The 18,310-nt window shown below is 42.6% G+C and overlaps 2 protein-coding genes across 4 annotated transcripts; both read right to left on the reverse strand.

Annotated features, from left to right (window-relative positions):
- Positions 1–690: 690 nt before the first annotated feature.
- Positions 691–7,173, reverse strand: trim59 (tripartite motif containing 59). 3 transcript variants are annotated; one of them, XM_069669089.1, is made up of 5 exons: positions 4,616–7,173; positions 3,182–3,485; positions 2,848–3,069; positions 2,530–2,739; positions 691–2,248 (listed from the first exon to the last, which is right to left on the reverse strand). In XM_069669089.1, the coding sequence occupies exons 2-5, from the start codon at positions 3,434–3,436 to the stop codon at positions 1,646–1,648; spliced, it is 1,290 nt and encodes a 429-aa protein (XP_069525190.1). In that variant the 5' UTR covers positions 3,437–3,485; positions 4,616–7,173; the 3' UTR covers positions 691–1,645. The 3 variants fall into 3 exon arrangements, with proteins under 3 accessions (XP_069525190.1, XP_069525189.1, XP_069525187.1); XM_069669088.1 differs by having other exon boundaries at positions 3,182–3,526; XM_069669086.1 differs by lacking the exon at positions 4,616–7,173 and having other exon boundaries at positions 3,182–3,569.
- Positions 7,174–7,285: 112 nt separating this feature from the next.
- On the reverse strand, positions 7,286–18,131 carry kpna4 (karyopherin alpha 4 (importin alpha 3)). The gene is made up of 17 exons (XM_069669085.1): positions 17,944–18,131; positions 16,048–16,092; positions 15,772–15,861; positions 14,516–14,545; positions 14,194–14,246; positions 12,452–12,547; positions 12,091–12,176; positions 11,055–11,141; positions 10,590–10,759; positions 10,167–10,211; positions 9,890–10,021; positions 9,655–9,783; positions 8,905–9,009; positions 8,738–8,809; positions 7,862–8,024; positions 7,669–7,763; positions 7,286–7,470 (listed from the first exon to the last, which is right to left on the reverse strand). Exons 1-17 carry the CDS (start codon positions 18,010–18,012, stop codon positions 7,375–7,377), a joined length of 1,563 nt encoding a protein of 520 aa, XP_069525186.1. The 5' UTR covers positions 18,013–18,131; the 3' UTR covers positions 7,286–7,374.
- Between the last annotated feature and the right edge of the window lie 179 nt (positions 18,132–18,310).

Consider the following 18,310-nt stretch of genomic DNA (forward strand, 5'->3'; position numbering starts at 1 on the left):
GAAATAATTTATATTGTCCTTGAAAATTAAAATTTAATTTAGCCCCACGGTCAGCACAAGTTTGCCTCCTCAACACCGGTCAGGGATCCCATAGCTGTCCCATTCACAATCGAGTCCTGCGAGGGGTGCAAGACCGATCCTAGAGCAGCCATGTTTTCTACAACTTTGGAGTGACAGTGCAGTTTGGGATCGCACACATGGGGGAGGGGCTACGCAGTCACTCCAAATACTGTCAGCCAATCGTGGCTACGGTCTAACCTTTGAATAGCAAAACGGCTTGTTGTTTCAGGAGGGAGGAGAGGCCCTAAAAAATAATTAAATTAAAATATGTAAACAATTTTTAGAATAAAACAAACGTTACCAACGTGATTCAAAAACATAGCTAAGTATGTCCCCTTTAAGTCTCCCATTAACAAGCCAGAAAGTATATTACGCATTCTAAAAGATGAAGAACAAATGGCAGATCTAAAATAATACAACTTGTGTGGGACCTGCACGAACAGTCAAGACTAATGTAATGTGTGATGAATGGGGATGTGCTGCTCCGGGGTCATGTGGATGCATGAATGACATTTTTCACACAACAAAGACAACTGTAGCGAGCGTCAGTTAACTGAGCTCACTGCAACACTAATTAAAGTTTATCTTCTCTCACACTGGCTTTTTAAAATTATGAACACAACAACAATCTAAAGTATTTAAACAATTTTATTATGACGTTTTGTTTTAAAATAAAAGTAAAGAACATATAGACGATTACAACCACCAGAACGGGTCTGTAACATTCAACAGAAATCGTTTATATAGTCATTTAAAAAAAGCATTTGTTCAGACAGGTGGCTGCAGAAACATAAGATCTATAATGTAACATTTCTGGAGTGCTTTGGTAAAGATTTTCCTATAAGGAGTTTTAAAATAGTCTGCACCACTTTAGTATAAAGCGCACTGTCCTAAGCACAAGCACTATTGATCGTGGAGCAACAGTCCACTCCAATAAGGCTGTTAAGTGTGGTGAGGTCAAGGCAGGATGGTTAAAGGCACAGCGAGGGAGCATCACTGCAACATGATCTGTGGACAGGTTCACTGTGTGTCTGCTTCCACTCACAACGCGCTAAAGTTTTCATACTGTAAGGAGATACATGTGCAGCAGCTGTGCTGGTGTCCTGAGCTCTATGACATAACAGCACTGCATGATGGGAAAGGTAGGCACCAGCTTAATACTTAAAGTTCCCAATTATTGCAAACCTAATGTATGGTAAAATATTTTGTTAGTGTTTGATATGATTTGTGCACATTAATAAGGCAGTGTGAATAAAACTAGAACAAAACAGGAATATAACACAATATATTTAAAAATGTAGCTACATAGAAATCGGGTTTTTAAATATTCTGTGTGGTCCTCCATGTATTTAGTGTTACAGTCTGGCCTTTAATATCTGTTTATTCACTGAATTTTCAAGGTCAACTTTCTTCAAGTGGTGAAGTGTGGTTACTTTTGAATATCGAAATAATCCAAGAAATTTTAAATCAGAAATTGCGGATAATTTAAAACAAATGCTTGTGGACGTTTTTCTTTTACAACAGGAATGTGTAAGTGAGTCTTTCTCAGCTTCGAAATAAGAAGATTGTTCCAGTTTGGTCTTTTTCAGTGAGATGTCAGAGTTTTGATAAAGGCAGCCAGCTGCTGGACAGCCCTTTCACCCGCTGAGGAGAGGGCACAGCTCCATCTCCCTACAGCAGCCTCCATCACCGTGTATGCCGACCCTGCCGTGTCACAGAAAGACGTGATCAGTTCGCTGCTCACACCGTGAACCATCTGACTGAACCGAGAGAGCAGAGAGAAACCGAGCGACGCCCCTCCCACTGGGTTGACCCACAGCGCTGCCAGCAGAAGCAGCAACCCCAGCAGCACCACAGAAGAAGTCGGCTGGAGGTCCTGCAGCCAGCCTTCGTTATGATCCCTCCCAGCTTCAGACTCTGCAGCGGCCTCCGCGCCGCCGCATCGGGCGCAGCAGCACAGCTTTGGGACGGGAGCTTCCTCCAGGCTGCCGATGGTCACAACGGGCCAGTGCTGCTGGAGGTACTCAGCCGCCCGCGGGTTGACGGAGAGATTTATCACAGAGGGCAGAGGGGTTTTAATGAACTCCTCCACCCGCTCTCTGAATATATGCACCTTCTCCAGGAAGACCAGTGGCGAGTCCTCCTCCTCTACTGCTGAGCCCAGAGACACCAGGTCCAACTGTTCCTCCTACAGGAAATTAGCCAGTCAATCAATCAACAGAACATTAAAGGATAACCTGATGATCGTTTATGAAGCATATAGTATATATGCAGATTTTTGGCTGTCTGTTTATATTTTCAAATGTAAATTTTAACCGTTATGGCTCCTGTATTTAGTACCAATGTATTAGACCAACAAAGATATCTGGTAAAAAATTACCAAAATAAAATGTGCCATTTCCTGTTACTTCCTGCTTATGCTGAAGTATCTTGTTTGTGGGAAACAGTCTCTGAATGTGTGAAACTCACCTGCAGCTCCTTGACTCTGTCTATGAGGGGGTCGTAGGCCCTGGACACCTCCGCACCAGCTTTATCCAGAGCCTCCAGGTAGGCGTGTCTCTTCCGGGCCAGCACCGCCTCCAGCGTCTGGAAAAACTGATTGACCTCCTGTCGGTCCTGCCTCACCAGACCCTCACAGCGGGCCTTCTCCTGCTCCAGCTGCTCCCCTAGCTCACACACCTAACAGAGGGAGAGGGCAGCAGGAAAGGTTAGCTGTTTCCATAAATCAATTGAACAAAATACAGCTTTCCATGTGCATTTGCTGAAATTATTGACTGGATTTCCCACCTGTGCCCATCGACGCTCAGAGAGTCTCGCCAGCAGCAGCGACGGGGTCTGTTTCTCTCTAATGAAGGCCGCCTGCAGGTCATCTATTGGATGGCCCTGGTGCTCCCCGACAGTCAGACACATCCCACAGATCAGCTGTCGATCCTGGATGCAGTACATGTTCAGGGGCTGCCTGTGGTGCTCCTCACAGGGAGGGGGTCTTGGCTCACTTTCACTCTGGTACTGTGAAGATGAGTAAACAGACATCACTGATGAGCACAAAATGAAGTCAAATAAGAGGACTTGAGTCTGATAGGAGGTCAAAAGGGAATATTTCATAGCTTTTCTCTCCTACTTTCTCAATGATGGCCCGGAGAGATACGTTGCTGGGCAGAGCGTCAACGCCCGCCGGGGGCAGCTCCACCACGCTGCGACAGTTGGGGCATTTTAGTGGTAAGCGGAGCGGACGCCAGATGGAGTAGTTTGTAGACACCTGGAGCAAGTTGTCCAGGCAGTTCTTACAGAAGGTGTGAGAGCACGGCAGGACTCGCGGGTCAGCGAAGAGAGAGTAGCACACAGAGCAGGTCAGGTCCTCCTCAAGATTGTCCATGGTGGAGACAAGAGGTTGGGCTCAGGGCTGAAGGTTTGGGGGGAAAGATCTGCCAGGACAGCAGGATGGATGAAGAGCTACGTGTTGCACCTGTTCAGCAAAATACAGTAACTTGCTAAAACTGTACATTGAAAAAAAACCTGGTGACTTCTGAAAAAATAAATTTGATTGAGTTTAGAGAGTCAAATTAATCACCATGTATGTCAATGATCAATTATTATTTCAGTTTTTCAAATGTGTTATGATCTGATGCTTCTTTCTGTCATTTATGGTCCTGCATCCCATGACTGTCAGAGAGTATTGTTGTGTATAATTAGTGTTTCCCTATTAAACCCAGGAGGTTTAACTACAAGCCTAACTTGGCTTAATTTAACTAAGTCAATGTGCGGAAGAGCAGATCTAACACTGAAGAACAGGAGAACAGCCCCAAACCGGCTCAGCTCCTGTTAGAGGATCAGTTATGTTGTTGTGTGAATGTGTGTGTGTATGGGCTTGCTCTCCTCTAGTTACAGTTCGCACAGCAGTGACAATAGGAGGCCTTATGCCAGCACCCACCCAGTCCCAGCACACACATACAAAGACACACCCTTTGTGGTCAGGTCAGGCTGTTCAGCTGTCCCCAAAACCTGATCCATTATGGAGCCAACCTGCAGCCTATAAGGCGCCAGGATTCAAACAGGTAACAGGTGTCATGCAGCGGCAAGATTATTATCAGCAATTTAACTTCAGTGTTAACTTTAGAAAATGCAATATTGAAAGCTTGAGGAATGTCGAATATTCTCAACGTTTGAGTGCACGTGAAGTTTACAGGCAACTGTTTGGCCAGTGTATCTCTCCATAACATTGTTTTGTTATAAAAATGGACTGTTATAAACATGGACAGTTAACCGCAGTTAAGCAAATACTCTGTGGGTTCACGCAACGCACCTGAAACAAGACAACGCACTGTCCACATAATAAATCACTCCTTGTTTATCTTTATCTTAAATAACGTTAACTTGGCACTCCCAAATACTAGAAATGTTTCGTTAGCCATATTACATATGTTACGGCCACTTTTCTTGCAACCCGTTTCGTATTTGCAGGCGTGTTTTATCGTCTATTCGTTTTAGTCCTGGCGACACAACGTTTAAAGTTTAAAATTATATTTAAGGCGACAAAACTACAGTCAAAACTCACCGTCTGTTCGGAGAAAAGTGCCTGTCCAAAACACAGCTTTCATTTCCTGTTCCTTCTTATGCTGCCTTCAAGTGCTCTCAGTAAATTCCGACAACTCCGCGGAGCAGCGGGAAGTACACATTTCAGCGTTTGTGTAGAAAATACAGGAAAGCAAAACGAGTCGGGGAATGTAGACATATGTACTTCACCTATAAAACGCTTTTCTATAAGTCCACGCTTGAAACATTTAATCTAGGCGCTGTGGCTCTTTAGGGTGTACTAAGCCGTTCTGCGCTTTATTTCCAATAGTTCTGAATGCATCATTTTTAGTTGCCGCAGTGCGCATGCGGATAAACGGTTTCCCTGGCCATTCAGGATCCACATTTTCTCGATTTGAATTCAAGCTTAACCGTTAGAAAAACTAAGAAGTTTGGCTGTTTTACTTTTTCTTTTCTTTTTTTTTAAACACAAAACATTAACGCAAAATGATAAACCACACCACCTCTTCACAACAGACCACACACACACTCAGTCTCCCAGTTTGGGTTTCACTATTTATTTTCTTGAAGACAACCTATCCTGTATAGCCTATCTCCCAAAAAGGTGTTTTGGGCAAACCAACTTTTTTCCTTCCATGTCATAATTTTAGATTTGAAACCACATGTTTGCTAACAAGGAATGCTGCAAAAAAAATACCCCTATGTTCAACAGAAGGTGTATGAGCACAATTTGTAATCATTTACTACAGTGTTTGAAGTTAACACAAAAAATGGGTAAGGGTAAGCAAGGGTAAGTTTGTACACCTAGCTGGTATAAGAGGAAAGAGGAGTATGGGGCTAAGGACTCTGCAAGGTACTAAAGGTACAGCAAACTTGTTCATGGGTTTATTTATTATTCAGGAGAACCCACTTAGGACAACTCTAGCCTGACATGTGGGACACCCTTTGACCTTGAGAAAAGGAAGTTAAATCCTCTCTTAGTCTAGCTGAGATACATTAGCAGATTCATTACTGCTGCTCCTGAAATAAAGTCATTATTTTCTCAAGTATCACTAAAAAGCATCATTGGATTACTCTAGAAATACAACAAAGATTGTGGTTGAGTGATGCATATTGTAGAGGTTGTTGGCTGGTCAAAACCTATGAAACCGACCAACACACCTTTAGAAAGACTTCAGGCCTCACTTTGCAGTAAATGTGCAAAACCATAAACTATTTAGCAAGTCGGACACTAGTGAGGGGTAAGGGAGGGGGAAACATGTAACATTTAAGCACAGTTTTACTTAAAATGAAAATTACACTGTATCCACAGCCTAAGGAAACTAAAATACCCTAAAAATAACTGTGCTATAGTTTAGTACATGCAAAGGTTATGATTCACAATCCTACGTGAAATGGCCATTGTTCTCTTCTCCCTTATGGCAACAATACTGCAAAGCAGTGATTTTGCTGTAAATTGAAGGAAAAATAAAGTGTCACAAGGGGGAACTGGTCATTTGGTTGATTATAGTGATGGTGTCATTATTTCACAGCATCAAGCCCATGTCTGGTGCGTAGGTTAGGGTTCTGGCGTGAGGGTGGAATACGATCGTCGTCAATCACCTTTACAGAAGCAATGAAACTAAAAGCTGAAAATAAAAAGTATCATAAAAAGGAACACACTGGAGGCAAAAAGAAAAGCCCAAAAGCCACCAAATGCATCTCAATACAATGCACTGCTGCTCCATACCTGCCAATAGCATTGTCCAGTGTCAATTAATACTAACTTAACAATAATTCAAAACAAAAGAATAATCCTTGTGATGACGATGATTTTTTTTTTTCATATCCAAAGTTCTTCCTTTCAGGGATTTTTGAGGATCAGCCTCTCTTTCAAAGGCAGAATTTCTTTCCTGAAACCTTTGCTAACCTCATTGCGTTGCGTTTCTCAATTTTGTTTCTCTTCAGATGTTGTATTTGTATTTTTTTTCCCGTCTCTTGCATGCGGTCTCACCCAGCCTTGCATACTCCCAGTCACGCACGCAGCCAAGCACACTCAACTCATCCGTCCATTCTCTCGCACATATGCGACACGCGCAGCCGGACTCCTGGCCCCGCCCACCAGGGGGAGAGGATGGTGCCCTGTCGGGGGCGTCTCGTTGGAGGAGATGAACCTGGCTCCTCAGCACTGAGTCCAGACATTCATACACAATGGGTCCATTCACACACATGTCTGATAGCGTGGCCGATTGGGGGAGGGGCACATTGAGGGTGGCGCCCTCTGTAGTCGGAGGACCGCAGAATTGTGATGGTTGTGGTTCATCTCAGTTCATAATTATAGTTATTTTCATTGTTGCATTTTGTTGTATTGTAATATGTCAAGATCTCTTGATTTCTTATTTTTGGATGTCCTTGGTTCTCCCCGGGCAGACATCGAGTTTTTTTGTTGTCATTTGAAGTAGTTTTCCGAAGATGACAGCTCCAATAACACAGAAGTTATGTTGGCATGTCTCTCAACGCATTCGATGTAGATGTTTTGCTTTTTTTGCAACATGTAGCCACTCATTCTCACTCGCACCCACTCGCCATCTCAAACTTCATTTGGGCTGGTTTCCCCTGGAATGCCAAATGAAATCCACACATTTTTCTCTCAGATAAGATGCAGCCATGGATCCCACGAGCCAAGCACAATGGATCAAATTTCTCACACTCTCGCTCTCTCTCGCTCTTTCTCTCCTAATTTTTTTATGTTGAACAGAGTGCTGCATCGTGAACAAAACTCCAGAATACCCCAGATGCCGTCTAGAACTGGAATCCCTCGGCTGGCACGTTGGCGGAGTTAAAGCCGTAAGTCCCGCCCTGGATGGCTTCTGGGACCAGGCTGTTGTCTTCATCGATCTGAAGGAAAAGGAGAGCAACAGGTGGTTAGCAATGTAGAGCAGAAATAAGAGGTGATCCACTTCAATGCAATGGTAGTTTTTAAACATAAAACTTCCTTCTTTAACATAGCAACTACTGTTACGATTGAAAGAGTAACAAGTAGCGATAAAATCAACCTTTAAGGTGACAAAACTTACTGCATCTATAGTTACTTACATCATCAGATGAGAAGAATTGATCAATAATTTCATATGCCAGTTTGTAGATATCTTCATTTTCATGATTCTGCAGTTGCTCCACTTTTTCCAAACCTGAGGGGAAAGAATAACAAAAAAGTCCACGATTAAAACACCAACGAACACACGTCATTAAAACATGCTAACATTTGGATTGCACAATTTAAACGCACCTCCACATTCTTCAATAAGGTTAGCAATCGTTTCAGCCTCATCGTCTGCCATCTTCAGGATATTGCTGAGACCATCGAGAACGACCTGCACGACCTGAGCGTCCTTCACTGTCAGCAGGTTGCAGAATGGAGGGATCACCTGCTTCTCAATCAGGTGTGCCACCTGTAGGTAAGCAGACAATGAGGAATATCAGTAGACTGATGCGTTACAGAAAGGGGGGATGCTGTAATTATTACTTTTTATTGATTTAATTTATCATTTTAATATCAAATTTGAAAAAGGTCAGTAGGGTTTACAATAATAAAACTTCACTGTAATCTCTGTTTATTACGGAAGCCCTAAGCGGACTTGCATCCATACATTTTATTTACTCCGTTTTCCTGTGATAACCAGTAATTTCTGGTCGTTTTCTCGAGATCTCGACTTATTTCTCCCGTTATCTCTGGATAACAAAGCTGGTTTTCTCGTGATAATGGGATAATTTTCCGACGATCTTGTTTTTTCAAGATGTAGATAAAGTAGCACCACTGTAACGTTAGATGATCATAACTCGTCTCCTCAGGGTTTTAAAAGCACAAAACAAACATAAAAACACGCTTAACCAACCTCATTAGTGTGGGCAGGTCTTGGTCTGTAATATCACAGTGAGCAGCCTTTTGTTTTGTTTTCTAGATCGTCGGAAAATTACCCAGCTATCATGAGAAAACAAGCTTTGTTATCCCGAGATAACGGGAAAAATAAGTCGAGATCTCGACCAGAAGTAACTCATTATCACAGGAAAACGGTGTTAATAAAATGTATGGATGCATGTCCGCTAAGGGCTTCCGTAGTTTATCAAACTAATAAGCTCAAAAAAATGTTTCAAAGTTTCTTACCTGATCTTTTCTTCCACTTATTGTCAGATTGCTGATGGCCCAGGCTGCTTCCTTCTGAGTGCCAAAGTCACCCTAAAAAAACAACAAACAATTAAAGTGAGCAAAATATATATATTTTTTAATCTCCGATCGACTTCTACAGTTTCTTAAGACAGGTGGATACACACCTTGTCGAGCAGGTGAATGATCATGGGAACTAGCTTGGCCTCAATGACAGCCTGCACCTGCTGCTGGTTGCCTGCTGTGATGTTGGACAGGAACCACACTGCCTCCTACAGGACAAAAGGCAGAATACAGCAGTCTGTGACAGTTTTCCAGTGACGAGACAGAAAAGCCAGGAAGATTTATGGCTTTACAGGTTTTATCCTCACAAAAAAGCCAGCGGATTTCGCTGTGTCAAAACTTGAGCTAGAGAGAACGAATCTGTCCATCACTTTTCGTTTTTTGTGTCTGAACCGGATCAGAACCCAGAGATCAAACCTGCGAGGTAGACTTCTGGTCGAGACAGGGTGCTGTGGGCGGGGCTAGGGTGGTTGTGAGGCTCTAATCATCGACCAGGTCACAAAGGGGGGCCTCTTTTTAAGCGACAGGTCTCAGATGCACTCCGATATCAGCAGAGACACGAGGTCTTCAGCACCCTCTGGCCACCAACCCATGGTATCACACATTCAATCACATGCACACTGACCACCCTCCACCCCCTATCTGCCTAGCCCCCCAACTGGGATCCTCTTCATCTTCTTCACGATTCTTCATGTTGTGAACTTCCAGTACCCATCTGACCCGTCTGCACCTTTCACACAGCATTCACACAAGCACCAAGTCTCTGATTTCATCACTTCCAGATAACACTTCTTGATCAACAGACAGGGGGGTGAATGAGGATAGAAGGACAGAAAGAATAGACGATGTTTTACCTTGTTGATTTTCTCCTTCGGGTGTGTGAGCAGTGCGGGGAAGTGGCTGAGAGCGTCACAGTTGAGCACCACCTGTGTCTGCTCATCTGTGCCAGTCACAATATTGCCAACAGCCCTCAGGGCAGCAGTCTGGGTGTGGAGAGGGAGTGGGGAAGTTGTTATGATAATAGCGCTTTCCAGGTAACCCACAGATGTTTGTTGTAGCACGTGTCTCGAATGTCGTTCAAATTCATACCTGAACTTTGACCTCCTGGTGACTGAGCAGAGGTACCAGATGGGGGACGATGCCGGAGTCGATGACCATTTGGATCTGCTCGTTCCCGGCGTCCGTGAGATAAGACAGAGCCCACACTGTGTCGACCAAGATCTGGAGGAGGCAAAGGAAAAAAGAAACTAATGAATCTTCCATTTAAACCTTAAATTATAATATAGGGATTAATGTTGTGGGAATGTAACAATGCTAATCATTTATGGAGACCAATGAACAATACTTGATCAATCAGATTACTTACACTGACATCAGTGTGGTGGATCAGCACGCAGAGAGCTGGCAGGATCTGAGACAAGAAGAAAAGGACAGGAGGAATCATTAGGTGAAATGGCTTCATGGTAGCTGAGTTTGCTGCACAACCCTGTGAATGTGCATGTAACCAGCTTGGGTAGACCCCTCATGCTGCTCTCCAGCTCTGCCAATAAACACACCTCTTACATTTTAGGAGAAAGCTAGTAAAGGCAGAGGACCTTCTCTTGCATAAAGGAAAGGTAGTGGAATCAGAAAGATAAATAAAGCTTATAAAAATAAAGTTCAACTATGTTTTAACTATTTGTAACAAAGTGTATGTTTGTTACAACAATGAAAGGACATATTGGCTGAGTGCACATAAGCATCCCTGACTGGTTTCCTACACCTATATGCTCAAAGATCACATACGCACCTCCTGGATCGTCTCCATGGGGGGTGGAGGGTCCTTGTGGCGGCACAGGTTGACCATCACCCAGGTGACATTGCGGAGGAAGGTGATGGGGATGGAGGGACTGATGAAAGACAGCAGGGGCTTGACCACACCCAAGCTGATCACGTAGTCTCTGCACTGAGGGCCGTCACCTGAAGAAAACACATGAAGCACACGTCGTCTCAGGATTGACTATGTAATGACAACTATATATATATATTTTTTTTAAAGATTCTTTTTTGGCTTTTGCCTTTATTATATAAGACAGCTTACATAAGATAGACGGGGAATGTGGGGGGTAGAGAGTGGGAGACAACATGCACCAAATTATGGCAGATCAGAAGTCGAACCTGCGATCAGTGCGACGAGGACTGTTCTGCTCTACCAACTGAGCTACACCAGCTCCCCATGACTACTACATTTGTGTTCACACCAACTGTGACTCACCTATGATGTTGCCGAGGGCCCAGACGGCCTGTTCGCACACATTCTGGTGAGGAGACTGAAGCAGCCTCAGGAACAGCGGCACAGCATCTACAGGGGGGAAAAATAGGTGTCAAGTATATGTACAGGCATCTCAAGATCTGGGGTGTTTATTGGATTCAGGTGCGATCTCGTCTTTCTTACAGTTTGTGTAACGCTCTAGGAAGGAAGGTAAACCTTTATCATCTGGTCACTCATTTTACAGTAATGTTTAGACTTTGCACAACAGAAGAAAGAATTAGATGAATTCCGACATAAAGCAATACTGTTAAAAATACAGTTTTTAAAACATTAAGTGTAAACATTTAAAGATATGGATTGAATATGCTACATTTAAGTAGTCAAGGTCGGAGATACTCTGCTAATAAATCTCCATAAGTAAATAATTTCAACTGCCTTTAAGTTCCAGCTTACTGTAAGTGCTGCTAATCAGTGTGATCAATCACAACCTCTTAATGTGCACGTTGCATTGATGTGACAAACAAAAATAAAGACACAGAAGTTCGATAAAGACAACGTTTTTGAATAAATAACCAAATGTTAGAAAGGAAACTGACTGTATTTGTTAAGTACAAATGTTATGTTATGTTATATATTAGTTGGCTGTATGATGAGCTTCTTGGCGGGCAATGTAAGGATACAACACCTATAATAAGGCATTACATCATAATAATTACATTTGTCAACATAACACTAAGAAAAATGCAGCTGGCTATCCAAATAATTCAGGTTAATATTGATAGTGTATGTGCTACAGGCATATTTAATATGCCATTCTTGTGTGCAATTATGAGCTCCTTAAACATTATCTACTGAATAATAAAATGTAAATGGAAAGTGTTTCTTTCCTATTTCATAGAAATCTGCCAAAGAGATAATGATATTTTAACTGAAAAATAAAACAGGAAATAACTGCATATCCGACTGAAGATACACAAATAAAAAAAGACAGGGTGGATAAAATCAAGTGGGGGGAAAAAAGTATTGATCGATCACTTACTGGACTGGACCACTGCCTGGGTTTGCTCTGAGGTCCCAGATGCTATGTTGGTTAGCGCCCAGGCTGCCTCAAACTGCAGAGACGGGCTGTAGAGAGGTGAAGGATGGATAGAAGTGAGCATGGCTGGGCAGTGGCATGAAAAAGTTAAAAGTATGCTCATGAGTCATTTATGTTTCTGAGCAATTCCTGGAAGGTAAAAACTAGAGCGCGTTTACATAACTTCTACAACACTCAGATGTAGGCGGGGCCGAACCCTGCTGGCTCATTTGCATTACTTTGAACTGTGTATAAAGTCAACAACATCAGGAGAAAGGGTTTACTTGTGTTGACTGCTACATTATGAGAATCACAGTGTGCTTACTTGTCCTCTCTCTCCAGGCAGAGGACCAGTATAGGAAGGATCCCAGACTTTATCAGGTCATCTATGGGAGGGTTACGGTCACTGGACAACAACTTCCTGCAAAAACAAAGACGAAACACAAAACCATCACTCACACATGCATACTCGAACTGCTTTACTGACACATACCGACAAGAAGAAGCAATAACACAAAGACAGAAACAGCTGAAGAATGTGAACGGTCTACAAGTTGTATGTCACGCAAGTGCATGCTCATGAGCCAGCATCAACAGGTACAAGGTGAGGGCATCTGCAGTGACAAGAAAGAGCTGCAGGCTAGACTTAAGAGCAACGAGAATAACAGGCAAACAAGTGGAAAACAAAATACCCTGAAACATGAACAGGTTTCATGAATTAAAGCTACCCTTTTGCTGCAACTTGTAAAAGGGCTGCACAAGCATTTACAACATCCATTTATCAGCCGGGGCTGACTTACTATAAATCACTGCTGTCTAACCAAGCTGGAAAACACACTCAGTCCATTACAAATAAACTGATACTCTATTTGGTAAGAGGCAATCAATTTAGATCCTTAAGGCAAACTGTTGGAGTACTGGTGCTGAATTTCTGGCAAACTAAAACCAGGTGAACTAGATGGGAATCTGGATTTTAATAGCCGCTGTTCAAGCTCAAACAAAACAGAAACATCGTCCAGCATTAGTTCAGTTTATTCATAGTGAAAATAATTTTATGGCATGGGCAGCAGTAAGGTCATGATAGGCATGACAGCATTTCCTTCATAGTAACTACATCAAATGTAAAAAAAAATAACATTTATAAACTGAATTCATTTATGAGGTTTTAGAGTAATTAAAGCTGGGAAACATAACTTTTAAAAGCAGCTCCCTGCAAACACATGAGCATGCACTGCCTCACTCATGGTGCAGGAAAAGTCCTCCAAAGAAGGAAGAGAGGAAAACAGCACATTGTTTTCACCACCCACTGCATCAAGCTACCTTTTCTACTCTTGTGCAACTAGCTTGCTAGCTTTAGCTCGTAAAACCCCCCTGTCATGCTCCATTAATGCCCTGGTGGAGTGTGGGCAGGCAGACAGTAGTTAGGAGACAGGCAGGTAACCCAACTAATCATTTGACGTTTGAATGACTGTCACTTGACTGGCTTATTACAAGCAAGTGAAAGCAAAAGGTTGCCTACGTCTTTTTCTGTTTTAGTCAGAGCGTTTCCGTTGTTGAAATGTCGTCAGGATAAAGAGAATTTCAACAAATAACAAAAAAGCTTTTGAAATAATGCCTGTAATAGTGTTGGAAACCTCATGCGGACCAATTCTAATTCTCTACGGTGACTTTCACATCTGTATAAATAAGTTATTTAACACTTTAAATAACACCTCCTCAACAGTTCACACTTCAAAGCTGCAGTTTGAGCATCTTCTTTAAATGCACGCTCATGTCACAAACGCATAAACCTGCAGTAGGCTCACTTTGCTTTCACATCGCTGGTGAAGTACCCCATCGTTCGCTGGACTTTTCACCTGCTGTTGTTCTAGTTGCTAAGAATGCACCAAAGTTTGACGACAGCTTTTACTAGACCAGAGGGGAAAGCACCCTGGGGCACTTTAAAATCTGTGAGAATCTAATTTAAAATGACAATAAATGGTGATACAGATTAACAATATCAAGTTATTGACCCCCTGCTGATTTAAAAGTGTTCTGATATACGGTGTAAAAAATGGGTGTTCCTACCTTGCAGCCTGAACAGCACTCAGCTGGACGCCCTGGTTATCACTGGTGGCATTCTACAACACAACACATACAATGTTATAGAGTCATGCACAACATTTTAATATTAAAAATGCATCCTTTTTTTAAATCTGTATGCTACAAGTATTTTAGTCATTCAAGCAAGATTAGTCAGCTTTCTATTTAAACTTTATTACAATATAGTTACATTCAAATATAGTTAAATTACAGGATGAGAGCTAAATTCTGATGCAAAATACACACTGTCCTTAATATTGGTTAAATCACAGTTCAGAAAATAAATTAATTTACAATTCATACTTACTTGTACTATTGCTTCAAGAGAGGTGTTTTGCTGAAAAATGAAACATTTGGAAAGTCACACATTTGTTACCAAGTATCTCATGTCAACAGTTGCAAGACGGTCAGTAACAGGTAAATCATGAACTGGTCGTTAGGCAAGAAAAGAAATAGCAAAAAGCCCGCCGAGTTCTCTGAGGGGTGCATATCCTGGCATGACCATATGAGGCTGAGGAGACATCTGTTAGCTTCGCTCATTCCAAAATTACTTTTGTATGTGAAGTTGACAAAGCAGGAAGGAAAGTCACCAAAGCACGACAGAGCATTGAAGTGAGGCTGATGATTGCCATCAGAACAATGTAGCGACTGGCACTGAACCGGTGTGGTGTAACAAACAAGTCAGCAGGGCTGGACATGCAGGCCAGCATTCAACAGGATCACTTGCCAACTGGCAACCTCACCTGACGCCCTCAACAGGGAGTTCAGGGCCCAATGTAGGCCATCTCTGGTAGGGACCCTGAGTATCACTTAATATCCATCTCTATTTTTTTTGAGCCTTCTTTAAAAACCTTTCCTTACAAAGCCAGACAGTGAAGTTCATTGCCTGTGCATCCTCAAATAATTTACAACAGAAGTCATAACCAGGAAAAAAACATTGCAACTCAACCCTGCACACAAATATGCGTGTAGATTTATATTTGTGTATTTACATTCCATGTCTGCAGGGGGAAGATTTAACAGACAACCGCGGCCTAGTTTTGGTCTAGGGAAATTAATAGTTGTGATAAGAAGTCAGACACCAGCAGAAAAAGGAAAACTGAGGGGGGAAAAGGATTTTGTAAACATCTGATATCAGAAGACGGCATATAAGATCTAATAAGCTCAGCGGGCAAAAATAACTACACGACGGGCAACACACTAAAAAGAAATGTCTTAAAGGCAACAAATCAAAACAGCCCCGGTGATGCTCACTTTGTTATGTATTTTAACCAAATCTGCCAACTCACTTTTCCACAAACCCCTCTGTAATATCTTGCAGTGAGTCAGAGCAGCCCGTTTTGAGTCAGCCCTCTCAATACCAATCGGCTGTTACTGTGATTGAATTTCTGAACTGCTGAGTGGCCATTTTAATGTCACCACATGTAGAGCTCTTTAGTGACGGCGGGGTTCTTGATCAGTGTATTTTCTGTGACGTTGTTAGACTGAAAAATGTAGGTCTGATGTCTGCCAACACTGCATCCAAAGAGGGAAGAAAAGTGAGAAATCTATGTACAAACATACCGATCTGAAATCTCCATCAACATCAGAGTCCTCACAGATGTCCTCATGGGGCACATTTCTCCTCTTCAGCAGGTGCTCATCTCTTTTGTTCTGCGTTGGAGGGAACAGAAATATGTCATGTATATAACAGTGGAAATTCACAATGATAACAAGGAAACATCTGTCAATACTAAGATAAACTGCAGCCAAATGACCAGAATGTAAATGAGTTGTAAATAACACAAAAGTCACTGTATGTTGGTAGTTGTAAGAACATTATAACAAGTATGTACTTACCTTTCTGAGTTCAACCACTACCTCAGTCCTCTGTCTTCTCATAGTCTGTTAGAGAGAGAGAGAGTTCATTAACATTATATAACAAGAGACTTTAATCCCAACCATGCGTTGCACAAGTCAGTGACACCAGCTAAGACATTAAATGTGGGCACGGCCTGAGATCAGGATCCAGTTTGTGCGGCGAGAGCTGATCTGCAGTGTCAGTCATACCGGGAGCATTAAGTCAACAGCCTGCATACTGCACATGACAGTACCAAAACACACTGACCTAATATGACTCAGCTATAGTTACTGCAAGACTGTTTAAGATGTATCTTCAGACAGCTAACCCCATATTCTCTGATATATCGTTTCTATGCTTGTTCTTAGGTACACTCAGTTGACAATTCATATGGAACATGTAGCCAAAAATGACCAGCAGCAGTCCTCCAATATGCCCTGCCTTCAAAAAGTTCAGTGTGTTGCAAGTTAGAAAGGTGCCGATTGGGCTGCTGCTAAACAGTATTCCTTAATAGAGCTGTTTTTAATATTTGTCTACCGACATGGCTCATGAGCTTGGGAAACTGTTAGAAACACTTGAAAGAAAAGCACAATGCAGTTTATCAGCACCAAAAACTACAACCTCCAAAATGACAATGGACTTCTATCCGACAACTCACTGAAACTGTTTCAACAATAAATAATCACAACAACTTTTAAGGTGAGGTTTATGACAGGAATTTGCTTGCAGCAGTTTAGCATGAATCGTATATTTAAAGAAGGGCACCTCTAATAAGGCCATATGATCTTCATGGGCAGTAGCAGGTTTTGTTTTGCAGTTAAAAAGTAGATGTTTTGGGTAATGCTTGTGTTCATCAATGACAGACCACCACGGTGATGAAACCTGGAGTTATTAACAGGTTGCCAGGCGAGGCAGCAGTCTAGTGGCCTAGCTAGCTCTGAACAGAAAGTTTTTGTCAAACAGGATGTATCAGTCTATCCTGCTCAAACACATCTTAAGGCAGCCTGCTTGAAAACAACCCCATTTCCTGCTAATAGTAATGAAGTAGAGGCAAGCTGGGGTGACTGTAAATCAACAAGTACCTTATGGATCCACTATTAGCTATTTGAACGTGTAGCTTTGATCTCTCCGTCATGTGATCGTGTTAACTAGCTTGCTGGTCGTGATAAGGCTGTCTTCTAAACTTGTGCAACGTAGGTATACCACGGAATGAAATGTTACCACTGTGACACAATTTATAAGACCCAGGTAACTGTCCAGCTAAAAGGCTAACTGGTTTCCGCCATTGTTTTAGGTAATAAAGACGGGGGATGGGTGGTACTGCAGCCACCAGCACCACCAAGCTTAACGGTAGCTAGCAAGCAAGCAAGCAAGCTAGCACGCAGGTTAGCTAACTGCAGTGTCAAAATAGCGCTAATCTGCCGCTATTTTCTCTTACCAATAAAACACATATATTCAAAATACAACCCGAATTCCAATTATGATTGATTTTAGATATATATTAAACGTATTCACTAACTAACACATCGACCTAAACGGATCCGGTGGATGATATGTTTCAGTTAAGCTAGCATGTCCCCCGTGGGCCTGGCTAGCAGCAAGCTAGCAGAGCACATTCAGCGGAGGCGATGAACTCTGACGAGCTTTAGACATGTTTCATAACCAGCGCGGTCTCATGGTGCAACGAAACCAGTGAAACCTAGCGGGAAATGGCCCAGCCAAGGCCAGTGACCAAAACCTGGTGATCTGTAAAGGCCCTGACCGAGGCTTTCGATACAAAGTTCCCGATGGTGGAAATTAGAAACGACGTCACAGTGAAGCCAGGAGGCGAAGCTGGCCGCGAACAGAGCGTAGAGGAAAAGAAGAGATCCTCGACACAAATCTGCAACTTTTACCTCCAAATCTCGGCCCTTATTCTTGAAATTCTTCAGCCGCTGGTTGTCCAGTTTCTCGTTGTCAGCCATGTTAGCAGTTCTTGTTACGGTAAATACAGCTGAACTCGTGGATTTAGCTCGTTAGCTACCAGCTTTTCTGGTTCCCTTTTCTCAGCCTTTCGTTAACGGACTATTTTCTGCTGCTGTCCGCGGTGCATACTGGGAATGCCGGTGGTGTAGGCAGCCTCGCGCTCTGGCGTAGGGGAAGGGTGGGGAAATCCCCTTTACTCTCATTGGCTTCACTGTGAACATCTAATCTGCAGGGCGCGCCACATAACAACATTCAAACTCATAGTCATCATTATATTCAATGACAATCAGGGTCCAG

Source organism: Semicossyphus pulcher, unplaced genomic scaffold (assembly GCF_022749685.1).
Source record: "Semicossyphus pulcher isolate SPU_LCO1_2020_fin unplaced genomic scaffold, fSemPul1.0.p SCAF_19, whole genome shotgun sequence".
In the NCBI taxonomy this organism is placed as follows: domain Eukaryota; kingdom Metazoa; phylum Chordata; class Actinopteri; order Labriformes; family Labridae; genus Semicossyphus; species Semicossyphus pulcher.